This window comes from Eleutherodactylus coqui, chromosome 9, assembly GCF_035609145.1.
Source record: "Eleutherodactylus coqui strain aEleCoq1 chromosome 9, aEleCoq1.hap1, whole genome shotgun sequence".
Lineage (NCBI taxonomy): Eukaryota > Metazoa > Chordata > Amphibia > Anura > Eleutherodactylidae > Eleutherodactylus > Eleutherodactylus coqui.
The window spans coordinates 126237142-126253073 of NC_089845.1; the positions used below are offsets into that span (position 1 = coordinate 126237142).

Here is a 15932-nt window from a genome sequence, read left to right on the forward strand (position 1 = left end):
GGTCGGAAAACATTTTAGCAATTATTAGGGCCCTTTAGAATGCTGTAACCGACTGTATGATTTATAAAGACTACATACAGGGGTAAAGTTTCTTCAGATCAGTTGCCAGAACGTTTGTAGTAATCGCTGTTATTGTAAAACGTAGAAGAAAACAGAGATTCGGCCACCGCCATAAATATTCTCTGTTTACAGACGTCTCTTGTTGCAGTTATTGTAGGACAAGGAACTGGAGACGTTTCTATAGCATCGGCTAAATCCTTGTATCTGGGTAAGCTTTATATATAAACATGTGCTGGAAAAACAAGGCCGGAACACAGTGTGTAATTCACAGCTCCAGTTATATCACCGCCAATGGCAGGTCACATGTGACAACAGTGGGAAGCCAGCATGCAGCTAATATTAGCATCTCCACTGCTGACAGGCCTGCTTGCAGAGGTTCACAAGTTGCCTTCACGGTAAACAAAGTTAGAAAGCAGAACCTAATAGACAAACATTGCTCTGCAGGCAAGAAATAGGCGCCTGGATCATCTCAGCTGCTGTAAGGAGCCTGGAAGGAGTATTCACCAAGGTAAATTATATGTGATTTGAGGAACTGAAAATCTATCTATCTCACATCTATCTATTTATCTTGCATCTTTCTATCTATTTCATATCTATCTATCTATCTATCTATCTATCTCATATCTATCTATCTCATATCTATCTATCTATCTCATATCTATCTATCTATCTATCTATCTCATATCTATCTATCTCATATCTATCTATCTCATATCTATCTATCTATCTATCCCATATCTATCTATTTGTCTCTACCTGTATATCTATCTATCTATCTCATATCTATCTATCTCATATCTATCTCATATCTATCTATCTGTCTCATATCTATCTATCTGTCTCATATCTATCTATCTATCTATCTATCTATCTATCTATCTATCTATCTATCTATCTATCTATCTATCTCATATCTACCTATCTATCTCATATCTATCTCATATCTATCAATCTCATATCTATCTATCTATCTATCTATCTATCTATCTCATATCTATCTATCTATCTATCTATCTATCTATCTATCTATCTATCTATCTCATATCTATCTATCTACCTCTTATCTATCTATCTATCTATCTATCTCATATCTATCTCTCTATTCAACTTACATCTTTCTATCTATTTCATATCTATCTATTTGTCTCTATCTATCTATCTATCTTTCAATCTCATATCTATCTATCTATCTCATATCTATCTATCTATCTATCTATCTATCTATCTATCTCATATCTATCTATCTATCTATCTATCTCATATCTATCAATCTCATATCTATCAATCTCATATCTATCTATCTTATATCTATCTATCTATCTATCTATCTATCTCATATCTATCTATCTACCTCTTATCTATCTATCTATCTATCTATCTATCTATCTATCTATCTCATATCTATCTCTCTATTCAACTTACATCTTTCTATCTATTTCATATCTATCTATTTGTCTCTATCTATCTATCTATCTTTCAATCTCATTTCTATCTATCTATCTATCAATCTCATATCTATCAATCTCATATCTATCAATCTCATATCTATCAATCTCATATCTATCAATCTCATATCTATCAATCTCATATCTATCAATCTCATATCTATCTATCTTATATCTATCTATCTCATATCTATCTCATATCTATCTATCTGTCTCATATCTATCTATCTGTCTCATATCTATCTATCTATCTATCTATCTATCTATCTATCTATCTATCTATCTATCTATCTCATATCTACCTATCTATCTCATATCTATCTCATATCTATCAATCTCATATCTATCTATCTATCTATCTATCTCATATCTATCTATCTATCTATCTATCTATCTCATATCTATCTATCTACCTCTTATCTATCTATCTATCTATCTATCTATCTATCTATCTCATATCTATCTCTCTATTCAACTTACATCTTTCTATCTATTTCATATCTATCTATTTGTCTCTATCTATCTATCTATCTTTCAATCTCATATCTATCTATCTATCTCATATCTATCTATCTATCTATCTATCTATCTATCTATCTATCTCATATCTATCTATCTATCTATCTCATATCTATCAATCTCATATCTATCAATCTCATATCTATCAATCTCATATCTATCAATCTCATATCTATCTATCTTATATCTATCTATCTATCTATCTATCTATCTATCTATCTATCTATCTCATATCTATCTATCTACCTCTTATCTATCTATCTATCTATCTATCTATCTCATATCTATCTCTCTATTCAACTTACATCTTTCTATCTATTTCATATCTATCTATTTGTCTCTATCTATCTATCTATCTTTCAATCTCATTTCTATCTATCTATCTATCAATCTCATATCTATCAATCTCATATCTATCAATCTCATATCTATCAATCTCATATCTATCAATCTCATATCTATCTATCTTATATCTATCTATCTATCTATCTATCTATCTCATATCTATCTATCTTATATCTATCTATCTCATATCTATCTATCTATCTCATATCTATCTATCTATCTCATATCTATCTCTCTATTCAACTTACATATTTCTATCTATTTCATATCTATCTATCTATCTCCTATCTATCTATCTCATATCTCTCTATCGCATATCTATCTATCTCATAGCTATCTATTTCAGAAGATGCCATACCAAATGATAGAAGGGTGCATGTTGTACAGATACAGTAATTGAATGTTATTTGGTAATATTAATGCTGATATCACATGTTATCTGTGGTTTTACATGGGACTGCACCTAAGTGCATTATCCTAACTCATGTTAGGAGTTATCATAATACATAAAATAAAGAGTACCATTACAAATTCAGCTTTACATTTCTATATCGCGTTTTATTTTTTTGTTTTTTAACATATTGTGTGCAGCAATTGTATAAGATTTCGAAAAACTGTGATTGTAAGTACAGTAAACACAATGGGCAAACATTTGTCACTTTTGTCATTAGTGTGGATTGTTGTAGCCGCTTACCATAAAAAAAATCTTTTTCATGCGAAAATGCTTGCATGTTTCAGGATTGGTCTGGGTTTGCAATATTAAAGGGACACTCAAGGTAAAATCCATGTCCTGTATATTTTCTGTAGCCTGTCAGAGTTATGGTGTTGTTCAGGGAGGTGACGGTCAGCGGGGGCAATATCTTTTCTTATACTCACCTGCTCCCCCGTTCCCGCTCTGCCTGCGATGAAGTCCAAGAGTAATCCAAGAAGTCTATGAAGGTGTGTGCTCAACGTTCTGAAAAGAGTCCGATTTTTAGACCACGCACCATCTCACTGGTGGACAGCGCGGGAATGGGGAATCCGGTGAGTATGAAAAAGACATTCCCCGGCTCCCCGTCACCTTCCCGAACAGAACTTTAGTTAATGGTGCTGTTTGGAGCGGGCAGGTTCCCTTTAAAGAGGCTTTCAGTTTTAAACTATTGATGGCTTTAGGAAAGGTCATTAGTAGTAGATCACAGGGGGTCTGAAAATTCATAAACAGAGGCAAACTGACTAAGATTTTTTTTTAACAGCGAGACCCCCATCCAGTCAGCACATCAACCCCTATTTGGTTATAGAGGATAACTTGCAATCTTGGTACAACCCCTTCTAAGCAGGGCCCAAAGGCCCATGGCGAAAAGGGGCCCCCTGACCCTTAGTGAGTCGCAAGAGTTCATGGAAATTCTCATAGTTTGTAATGGACATCCTATGGTCATGTAACATTTAAAAAGTATTTATTTTGTTACTCTGGTTACCCAAATGTAAGTTTTCAAGGATCTCAGTACACTATAGGCCCGTAACACTGCAGAAAACAACAACTACTGTTGCATATTACCAGACTGTAGAGAAGTTACTAAAAACGATGCCCCCCTTTTCTAACATCACTCAGCTAAGCGGCTGAAGTTGCACCTCACACACGTCCTGCTCTGCCCGCCCCTGCATGCTATATTGAGGGCGCTCTTTTTCATATTAGCATCTTATACCTGCATTTAAACCAGAAAGTCAGGAGAATTATCATAAAAAGAACAAAAAGTTTAAGCATTACCTGTATAGTTTGCAGAGTGCATGCAGGGACAGACAGAGCAGGAAGTCCATGAGGTGCCGCTTCAGTCAATATCCATAGAGCAGGAAGTGATGTCAGAGAGGGGCATACGTTTATAGAACCCAGTAAGAAGCTACAATTTGGTTATTTCCTATAGTGTTAAGGATCAGTAGTCTACAGAGCACTTGAAAAACTTTCTTTTGAAGGGACCTGAGTAAATAAATTAAAGGGGTTAACTAGGGAGGAAACATTTTGTCAAACAGACCTAGAGTGGTGGAATAGATTAAGAAAATACATACTCACCTCTGTCACTCCCCAAGCAGCTGTCAGACCTGGAACACATAGTCCAGCCAGGAATGGCAATCCAAAACTCAAGTCATAAGCCAAGGGTCATACCAGGACAGGGAAACATAGCATAGGACTAGGCAGCTGCCAAGAGAAGAATAGTCAAAACAACACTATGACAAGAATCAATGTCACTAACCCAAGGTGTTGGGCTGAGGAAGAATGCAAACGTATCAAAAACACCATAAGCATGGATGTAGACAAGTCTGAAGACATTGAAATGGCTCTAGGTACACATACAATGGTATTTGCCAATTGCAAGGAGTAGCTATCTGCAATGTTGTCTGCAAGCCATGGCCACCCCTTCACATCAGACTCAACAATCACACCTTCACTGCTGTAAGCAAAGTTCATTTAACATAACTTATGGGGGCTTACAAGTCCCCCTTGAGCTATGGTCTTCAATCTTGGGACTGCCAGCTATTGCAAAACTCCCAGCATACCACAGTCCACCTATTAGAGTGTTGATTGGAGCCTAATGGTAAAATGACCTCTTTTTAGTGCCCATAATAACACTGGAAAATCACGACTTCCCACTGTTACAATTCAACTGGTGTTTGTTCATTGGTTTAGTGTAATAATATTGATGCCTATTGCTTCAGTATCACAATTATTGGTGTACAGTCATTTGGTGGCTTACTACTGGTGTGTATTGCTTCATTTTCCTATGTCTGAATCCTCTTGTTTTTTGGTTTCTAGAGGTTTATTGTCCTAGGCCCTGGTGTTCAGTGGTTTAGTCCCACAGTCAGCTCTTAGAACCTAGTAGCTGGATATCCACCCCAGGAAGGCTGCTATGGTCTGTTGTTCAGTAGTTTGGTATTTACAGTCTGTGGCATCAAATGCTTTGGGAATTTCCATCCTGGTCTGTTAAGATTTGTTTCTCCAGTGTGTGATATCTGGTGATTTTCAATAATCATTTCCCTGGTGTGCAAAGGTTTAGTGTTCTTAGTCCCTGCTGTCCAGAGTGAGACTCTACCAGTAGATCAATCCTCCAATAGACCTAGGTTTTCCCAGTAATGGCCATCAAAAGGTCCAGCAGAAGACAACCCAATTTTAAACTGAATGGTAGCCCATCTCCTCCTGCTAAGAACAATTCTTCCATTGATTTGATCAGTGTGTAGGGCTCATAAAGTTACAGATAACAGTAAAAATAATTTTTGGTGATTCTTTTTTTAAATTTTCAATGTTATGTTCTATTTGAAAAAAATAAAATCCTGCAATGCCAGAATGCTAAACGGAAGAGCAACAAACGAGGACCCGTGACGAGCGTTGTGGGCTCACGTATTTTGGCCAAAATATCAACTAATACCTCGTATTAATTAATAACATGCAGTGTGGTTTTGAATTCTGAGAGAGCCAAGTTTGCCAGTGCCGGTGTGGTTCAACTGTGGGGTGCAAGGCAACCTGTTGGATTCAAATATGACGTCACTAATAGGTTGTAAGCCAGCATGATGCACTACATGTACCTTGTGGTCTGACACCCTGTATCTACTCTTTCGTGCAGGATTAAATACTATACAGTCCCCCCAATAAAGAGAGGTTTGTTAGTGGCTGTTTCATCAGGGTCCTTCACATGTGTTACTTACTCCTCCATTTAGCATTCTGGCTGTCTGCATGCTGGGGTTTATACGCCCGCCCTCTTATATCTGTATACCAGTAAGTATATGGTAATTTTCTGTGATTTTTTTTTTGTCTGTTGGAAATGAATTTGGGATTTTTTTTTATTACTACAGCAAAATTGTGTTCAAGTGTTGACCTTGACTTTAAGGTGTGAATGCACATGGCAGAGCTATTTGTTCCATTGAAAACAAAATATAATGAAACACAAGCAAGCTGAAAGATTTCAGTTTTTTTGAAAACCCATTAAAATCAATGGGAAAAAATGGAAACAGTTAAGCTTCATGTCCACGGCACGCATGGATTCCGTGGCCTGGTGACCCTGCGTACCTGTCCATGTCTTCTTTCTTCTGTACTGCGTATGTGTGCCGACGTGCCAACTGTTGCACATGTGCAGTACAGTTTTTCTTTTAAGATCTCCTGTTCCTCCCACAGAATCCGCGGCTGCGAGTCAGATGGCTTCCATTAAAGTCAAGTGTGGGAACTGCAGTAAAATGGAGCATGCTACAATTTTTCATCTGTGAGTGGAAACCGCAGTTGGTTCCCACTCGTGTACATGAAGAACTGTTTTTCCATAGCATGCTATATAGAGTTATTGCTGCAAAACCCGGAGGCGTATGCCCACTCTGGATTCCGCAGCAAAAATATGCTCGCGCACATGAGGCCTTAATTCCATTTTAATTCCGTTTTTCTGTTCAAAAAATGGAACAAAAAGTCCTAACGCAGATGTGAATGAGCCCTTACTGCACTACTGTAACTTCAGAAATTGCAGTTTTTCCTATTTTTTTTCAAGTTGCCTTATAAACATTTTATAGCACTTATAAAGTGAAGCGAAGAGCGAATGTCCAGCCCTCAATTATAACATGTACCTGACAAAGTGGAGTGTTTCCTGTATAATCACATATGTGGTGACTTTGTGGAGAATTTAGCATTTTATGACTTATTTGGGTAAATTCTAAGATCGTCAACCAGAAATTATAACTTATAATGAATGCAAACTCATAACTCTGTTTTGTTCCAGGCTGGAAGAAGATATGAGGACGTCTACTCTCGTATGGCTTCTGCCTTGGTCTCTCTCCCACACAAGTTAACGGGTTTCATTCATTGACAACTTATCTAATCGGATTAATCGGGTCATCATGGATAGTAAAGCCAGTGAAGTCTTACTCTTCCATGATGAAGACTTCTCCAATGACTTATTGAGGCAACTGAACAAGTTGAGAGAATCCAGTTTACTTACTGACATTACCATTTGTAGTGATGACCGTGAATTCCCTTGTCATAGGAACGTCTTGGCGTCCAGTAGCCCGTACTTCAAGGCAATGTTCTGCAACAATTTTAAAGAAAGTAGCCAAGACAAGGTGTCTTTGATGGGCATTGACTCAGACACGCTTCACCAGATTATTGTTTACGTCTACACCGGAGAAATCCTCATAACACTGGACAACGTATTTAGTCTCATTCAAGGTGCTTCTCTACTACAGTATGAAAAACTATTGGGAATTTGCTCAAAATTCCTCCAGGACCAAATGACCCCTCAAAATTGTCTAAGTATGATACGACTTTCTGAATTCTTTAGTTGTAAGAACCTCAAAGAAAAGGCTAGACAGATGGCTTTGCAATATTTTAAAGATGTGTCACTTTCAGAAGACCTGAAGGACCTTGGTTTCTCAGAACTTTTGGATTATATAGGAGATGATGACCTTTGTGGTGAAGAAGAACAAGTGTTTGAGGCTCTGATGACTTGGGTTAGACATGATGAAAAAGGCCGAAAGTGCTATATAAAAGAATTATTTAAAAAAGTAAGGCTCCAGTATGTCCATCCCACGTTCCTTTTCTATTTCATTGCCAATGATCCTCTTATTCAGTCTTCAGTGCCTTGCAGGAGAATGCTAGAATCAGCATGTAGAGTATTATTTGCTCACAACACAACAGTCTACCCTGATATTAAGCCAATGTGTGATGTCCCACGGCGATTTTCTCATCAAGAATTCCTCATCAATGTAGGAGGTCGGAAAGACAACCAGCAGACCACCAAAGATGTCTTGTTGTATAATGAGAAAACCAATCAGTGGTTGAGACTTGCAAAACTTCCAACATGTCTACACAAGGCTTCGGCAGTTGGGTTGCATGGCCATGTGTATGTGCTAGGTGGGTTAACCATTGGAGACAAAGAAAATACCATCACCTCAAGTGTTTACATTCTGTCTCTTAAATTAAATCAATGGTGTAAAGGAGAACCCATGCTTGTTCCAAGATATTCTCACAGGAGTATCTGTTACCGAAACTATATCTTCTCAATAGGAGGAATTGGAGCAAAACAAGAAATTCTGAGCTCGGTAGAGAGATTTGATAGCATTTATAACTCCTGGGAGGCAATGGCTAGTATGCCAGTTGCTGTTCTTCACCCAGCAGTAGCTGCCAAAGATGAAAGGATATATCTTTTTGGTGGTGAGGATGTGATGCAGAATCCTGTCCGACTTATACAGGTAATTCATGGAATTAATACGTCAGCCCAAGTTTAAAAACATATTAGATACACCAGCCCTAAACACAGCACTCATCATTAACATACACAATGGATCACATAGGCATTGTGTAAGATATATCAAAACTGGTGCATGAGAAAAGTGGAGCAATTGCCCGCAGTAACCAAAACCTAAGACCCTTTGAAAAATTAACATAGCAAAATGATTGGCTGCTATGGTGAACTACTCAGCTCTTCATCCATCCTAAATTGTACTAGTTGTAGGCATAAAAAAGTGTAACTTATCAACTAAGCTGAAAGGGGTTGTGTATTCTCTGTAGTCTGATCTTGTAGTCATACTGCAGTCGTTCGGTTAGCCAAATTTTGGCAAAAAGTTCCATTTGGTCCAAATGAGTTTGAACTGAAACAGAACTTCACAAAAAATGCCTAAAACTGATAGATAATGTCTGAAGGTCATAAAAGCCCTTTATGATAGAAAAGAAGAAGAAAAGGGAGAGGGAGAAGAAGAAGAAAGAAAAGAGAGGAATAGGAAAAAAAAGGGGAAGAAGAATAGTAAGAGTCAGAAGAGGAAGACGTAGAGCAAAAGGAAGATGGAAAAGGAAGAAGACCAAAAAGAGGAAGAAGTTTTCTTCTTCTTTCTCTTCCTCTTCTCCTTCTTCTTATTTTAGCAAAATTCGACCCGAAACACAGAGTTTTGCTGTTTCGGTTCGCACAACACTATCAGTGACTAAAAGCTAATCAGACAAACGACAACACTGCCACCTATAGGTCACAGGAAGGAACTGTATCTGATCAAACTAAGTATTGTTTGCAGTGGGGAGATCAATGCGTAGGATAATGACGTACAGATGATTACTGTTAAAATTACAGCGTCCTTCCAAAAATCAGGCAGGAAGGATATTTAGCACTTTGTGGTATTCTCTTTTAATTATGTTCTGGCTTTAATGTTTATGTGGGAGTTGAGGTCCACGTGAAGTGCCTAAGGGGCTTATACAATTTGATCAAAATGTAACAAAGAGTCTCATGTTTACAAATATTGCTGAGAAGCACTAGATCAATATATAATATGTGGATGTGCGCCCATATCTGTCTTACTACAGCTTTGTTGTATGTGGGAGTTGTGCCTTGAGCAGTATAGTATTAGCACAATATATGTGTGTCCTTACTGAGTTAGATTCTCACAGTTACAGAAAAGAGAGGACTATAGACCCTATAAGACACCTGTAATGGGAACAAATAATATACATTCTTGTCCTTCTTTTGTTTTAGGTTTATCATGTTTTCCGAAACATGTGGTTCAGGATGGAGACCAGGATGGTAAAAAACGTGTGCGCCCCCGCGGTTGTCATTGGGGAGAAGATTATAATAATTGGAGGTGAGTTCCGAAAAGGGGTTCTCCGAGGCTTTTACTATTGATGATCTAACCTCAGGATAGATGTCACATCTGTTCAGGCCTATCAGCTCTACAGACGGCAGAAACCTAGGTAGCTATACATTGTTACAGACTGAGCAATAAATATATATGAAGACTTTAGACAGATGTAGGAGACAAAACCTTACAATAGTAAATGACTGAAAATAAAGCTACAAAGTATTCTGTGAACTGCCCCAACTGGAGCTGCAACTAAGCAGAGCACCAGCCCCGAAAAGGGCGACCCCACTGCTGGAAAGAAACAAAGTCCAAGTCAGAGAGAAACAAGGATGACTAACCACTGATCACCAAACAGCCAAACACTGAGCACTGAACACCAAGAACTAAACATTGAGCACCAAGTGAGTGAGCATTGAGAATTTAGCAATGACTAGTACACAAACAGTATAACTGGCGTGCTCTGTAAAGAGGAGCCAGCTTAAATATTTTACAAGAGATTCCTGTTAGGCTGCCTGAGATGATTGACCACTAGGCTAGGCTACCAGTACAGATACAGAAGGGAGATGTCTGTGCTTCTGAGGAAAATACAGAATGACACTGTGCATGCACGAAAAGGTGCATAGCATGCTCCAGCACCAGCGAGATTATATAAACCCGGGCCTGCGCCTGCGTCCAGCCGCAATCAGCGTCAACAGCACTGTTACAATAGGTCATTAATAGTTGACCCGCTGGGGATCCGTAATAAGCTGATCGCTGGGCTGCTATCAGTGTGGACAGCACTGGAAGCAGATAATGCTGTTAACATTGCAGTGCCCCAGATTGGTACAACAGACACAGCTCCTGTTGAATTTAATGGGAATTGCACCTGTGGTGCCAAACCGGGCCTCCTTAATATGGACAGCACTATCTGCTTCCAGCGCTATCTGCATTGACAGCGGCCCAGCAATTAACTGATCTATGGGGATCCTGAGCAGTGGACCCCTGCTTATCAACTACTGATGACCTATCCTGAGAATAGGTCATCAGTAGTAAAAGCCCCATTTGATGCAAAAGTTTAAGCATATTGATTATAAAGCACAGAAACTCCAATTGTTTTCCATAAGTAGCACCTCCTTTAATAATAGCAGATGAGTACCTACCATGAACAGTGCCAGCAAAGTGCTCCCAATAAACAGTGCCAGTAGAGAGCTCTGCATCAATACGGCCAGCAGAGATCCCTCAATGAACAATGCAGCCTGCAGAGTGTCACTTCACAAACAGTGTCAGCGTAGTGCCTCCCTTCACACAGCCATTATAGTCAAAAATAAAAATCTAGTGCCCATAGATGCCACTAGCAGGAGCTTACTGCATACTGTATATATTGACAGCAGCCTTCTGTGGGACACTTGTTATATCTGCCAAGTGATAAGAGTTCTCCCTAATTTTGACAATTTGAAAAAGTAGGTAAGTACCTTGGTAAAAGTTCTGAAAAAACTGTATAAACTGTATATATTTCATGTTCTGAAAAAACGTATATATACGGGGTTGTCCCACTTCTAGCTGTTTTGCTGCAGGAAGCAGACAGCTCTGTACATTGTGCAGTGGCCCAGGTTGGTACTCCAGGCTGAGTCTCATTCACTTTAGTAGGAGTCAGCCTGCAGTTCCAACCTGGGCCACTGCACAATGTACTGAGCTGTCTGCTTCCTGCAGCAAAACAGTTAGAAGTGGGACAACCCTTTTAAGGGGTGCATATAGAACACTAGAAAATAGAAAACAGGGTGCTCTTCGGTTATTGATTTACTGAATAGCAGAGATTGAGTTTGTTGCTCACCTCGCCCCAAAAAAGCTTAAGGCCACTCTCTTCTGGGCTCCAGAGCAGCTGCAAGCACTTCCTCTGCAAAAAATTATAATCTAGTTTATATTGTAGTGCCCGCTGAACCATTAGTTGTAGAGACTATGTCTTACTTTGGGGCATTATGAATGCAGCTCTAGATGTGACTGGAGTATACCAGAGCAGTTGTAGACAGGGGATATAATAATAGGGGATATGTGTCTGATCGGTGAAGTCCAACTACTGGGACCCCCACTGATCACAAGAAGGTGGAATAGGGCATGAGCTGATATATTGGGAAAACCCCCTTAACTTTTCCCATAAAACTGGATCTCTCGAAACTTTTTTGTTCCAGGTTACACTAGAAGAATAATTGCCTATGATATGACGCAAAATACATTTGCCAAATGTGCCGACATGAAGGACAGAAGGATGCACCATGGTGCCACCGTCCTGCAGAATAAAATTTACGTAACGGGTGGCCGCTGTCTGACCGTGGACAACACCATTGAGGACTCTGATTCCTTTGACTGCTATGACCCTGATACCGATACATGGACTTCAAAGGGGAAACTGCCTCATAGACTATTTGACCATGGCTGTCTGACTCTGCGGTGTATCCCTACACAATTAGGCTAAGCAAAGCTGAACTGGTGGCCAAAATGAAGTACTGTCAAGGGGTGTGGTCCAAGAATACTTCAGGAACTGTGAGACACATGCAGTGGTGTATACAGAAGTAAGAGGACCCCACAGTAAAAATTATAATGGGCCTCTGATTAATGCGATGGGGTTGCCAATATGGATTGAAGGGCCTGGTCTTTGTTTCCCCTTTAACACCCTTTCTATGACCTTTAGGGCATTTTGCAACCCCCTTTTTTGCAGTTCCCTTAGAGAGAAGGGCTCTGCACAGGAGTTTACCAGTCATAAGCAAAACGGATGGGACTGCAGATACCATAATAATAGACTACAAGCAATCCTGTAAATAGTCTGATCCTGCAGCCAGCTATTACTCCTTTCTATCTGCCCATTCTTGCTAACCTACTGATGCATTTCATCTGCACCTTTTTCTGCTAACATATCACTGCAGGACCAGACTACATGGGGTTTGTTTGTAGTCTGCAACCATAGGGACAAAAAGACCTGCATATGAGCTGTATACACAAAACAGAATACATTTGCAAGTGAAAGTAAGTCAACCCTTTGGAATTCCCTTACTTTTTGCACTGGTAATTAATAAAATGCTTGATTGTTATCAAGCTAAACTAATAACATACAAATAGTCATACTATTTATTTTGAGCTCATGGAGTAAACATCCACAGTGCAGGCAGTAACTGTAGGTGAACCTTTGTGTTAATGACGTCTCCAAGAGCTAATTGGTAAAAGATGTCTCAATGAGGGAGATGAGATTGGAAGTATGAGTTTCACAAGTGCTTTGCCCATTAAATAAAGGTGCACAAAGACTGGTTACTGACAAATCTGTTCTTCTCAAGAAAGATTGGTTAGTATAAACCATGCTTTGATGCAAATACGTTTTGGAAGACCTCAGAACCAGGCTTTGTGAGCCTTTTCTTAATGGGCAAAGAACATGTAAAACCCGCACTTCCAATATCATCTTCTTATATCTGCAGCACCTTTTCAAATTAGCATTTGAAGATGTCATTAACCTAGAGGTTCACTTACTTTATCTCCCTGCACTGTGGATGATTATATCAAATGTGCTCAATAAAAGACGTGAACAGTAAAACTGTCTGTGTAATATTAATTACATTGTATTAGTCTATATTTGTGATTTCAATAACAATCAGACCACATTTTATTAATATGCAGAAATCCAGGTAATTCCCAAGACTTCACTTACGTTTTCTTGCAGCAGTATGTTCAATATTGCTTCATTTTTTTAAATTTAAGATGCATTAGAATAATAAAAACTAATGTTATAAAGCTGGACATTCATATACCGTAACACTCATTTTTAGAGGGTTTCTGTCATCAAGTTGACGTTGCCTGGACCATGGGCAGCATGAACCCTGGACAGGGATACCTGTTGCCCCATGGGTGTTTTCTTCTGAAATGCTATGATGTTTCAGAATAAGTGTACTTCGAAGTTTGACTCGGAGCTGAGCTCTAAGTCACGAGGAGAGCCAAGATGGCTTCTCCCTGCCTGCCAGGGGCGTAACTATAGGGGATGCAGGGGATGTGGTTGCACCCAGGCCCAGGATCTGTAGGGGGCCCATAAGGCTTCTCTTCCCCATATAGTAAGCCTAGCAGTATGAATAAAGCATTATAGTTGGGGGCCCTGTTACAGGTTTTGCACCTGGGGCCCAGGAGCTTCAAGTTACACCTTTACCACCCACTACATATAGACTCACAGACTCTCATCCTTTTTGTGCATAGAGAGAACAGGGATCCTTTGTACCCCTGTGACTCCCAATATGAATGGAGAAGTGGTCAAGCATGCATGCTGTCTCTCCATGTATCTCTATAGAGTGCTGGAGATTAAGGACCGCTGTACTCAGCTTCTCTTTGCCAGTCCCATAGAGACTAATATGTATGCTTGTCCTCTATCACTTTAGATTTTCGGATAACCCCTTTAGCTACCACAGTCTGCAGAAGAGGGAAAGAGGATACAAAATATTCTGAGTTTGTACTGACTCAACACTAATTAGGGTGGATTTAGGTTATGGATTTTTGTTTATCAAGGGAGCTGATGATAAGGCAATTACTATATGGATCTAATTTTGCACACCCAGCGTTATTATAAAATGTATTTAACCTTTACAGTTAGTAAAATGTGTGTTTGTAGTTTTGCTAACTTTTCACCTGAAGTTTTCCTTATTGTGGATCAACCTATTTCCATATCAGAAAGAGACTGAGAAGTTTTCAATTTATACAATACATATCAAATATATATGATGAATTCAATATTGTATCAAATGGATTGTGTGTTTCAATATTGTATTGCATTTTGTAATAAAGAAACTTCTTTTCATATCTAATATATTATCTCAGTTCCATTCAAGTGAGGTACCAGATACATATGGGCATATGGACGTCATAGAGGAGGGTCTTCCATTTTGCTATGGAAGAAGCAGCCCATCCTGTGCTACATGGTTGGCCATTTATTTGCAGGGAAACTGTAGGGCCAGACATGTCTTCCCTAGCAGAATTGACATCTGATCATTGGGATTAAGAAATCCAGAAGATGCAATCTAACAGGAGCAGGTCAAGTCTTCAGTTGTTTGTCACAGCTGAGTACCCAGAGGAGAAGGCAGAAGCAGTTGTTAACTACTTCTACCTTCTCTCTTGCAGACTACATAGTGCTCAATGAGCGCTATGTAATGAATAGAGAAAGCAGAAGTGCCACAGCCGCTATTTGACCTGGCGATCATGTGACCGTCAGGTGACCCCTGCCATGGCAGAGCTGCAGGGTCCTAGCAGACCCAGATCAGCTCTGTTAGTGACTATTGTAACTACAGGGGGATGTTTGCTCCTATGAATGCTCCAGCTACAGTGGTAAAGTGTGAAATTAAAAAAAAAAAAGGACAATGTGAATGACCCCCAGAGTTCTTATATGAGATCATGGGGGTACATAGATGGTAAAAAAATAGGTAGAAAAATAAATTACAAAAAATTAGAGAATAAAATAAAAAAATATATATAAAATAGAAAACAACCCACCGCCGACACCAACCTAAACTGTCACCATATGCGCCCTGTAATCAATGATTATGCAAATTATATAGCAAAACTTCTGAAATAAAATGAAGAACCCATTCCTGTGCTTTATTTTAGCGTAAATATACTATTCTTAAAAATAAACAAATGTCAATGTAAAATTTTTTTCCACCCTTTTACCCCTAATAAAACCAAAAAATGGAAAAAAATAAAAATAAATTAGCCCTATGTGTCAGAAAAGTATCTAAAAAGTATATGGTCCTTTTGGACCGACACACTCTGGTCTTTAAGGGGTTAATGAATAATGATTTAGATTCCCAGCAGTGGCTTCAAGCAGTTGCCATTGTGTCCTATCTGGGCAGTAGAGTCAGTCTGTTTCCAATCGGCGCTTCTCTACTTCTTCTTCTGTCCACTTTTAAAGATACAGGCACATAAAAGTAGCACAGCATAATAACCACAATGATATAATGTAAATAAACAACGTGGGGGTCATAGGGGTGTCTTCCCCTTACA

The 15932-nt window shown here is 39.0% G+C and overlaps 1 protein-coding gene across 1 annotated transcript; it reads left to right on the top strand.

Moving 5' to 3' along the window:
- Positions 1-391: 391 nt before the first annotated feature.
- On the top strand, positions 392-14711 carry KLHL38 (kelch like family member 38). Its single transcript, XM_066578475.1, has 4 exons — positions 392-568; positions 7094-8561; positions 9830-9935; positions 12098-14711. The coding sequence occupies exons 2-4, from the start codon at positions 7212-7214 to the stop codon at positions 12379-12381; spliced, it is 1740 nt and encodes a 579-aa protein (XP_066434572.1). The 5' UTR covers positions 392-568; positions 7094-7211; the 3' UTR covers positions 12382-14711.
- Positions 14712-15932: the final 1221 nt, after the last annotated feature.

What these genes read in the sequence shown, in the direction of transcription:
- KLHL38 (XM_066578475.1), top strand. Translation starts at nt 7,212, where the DNA reads ATGGATAGTAAAGCCAGTGAAGTCTTACTCTTCCATGATGAAGACTTC. An exon ending in ATCCTGTCCGACTTATACAG is followed by an intron (nt 8,562 to 9,829) that starts GTAATTCATGGA and finishes CTTTTGTTTTAG; the next exon opens with GTTTATCATGTTTTCCGAAA. An exon ending in GAAGATTATAATAATTGGAG is followed by an intron (nt 9,936 to 12,097) that starts GTGAGTTCCGAA and finishes TTTTTGTTCCAG; the next exon opens with GTTACACTAGAAGAATAATT.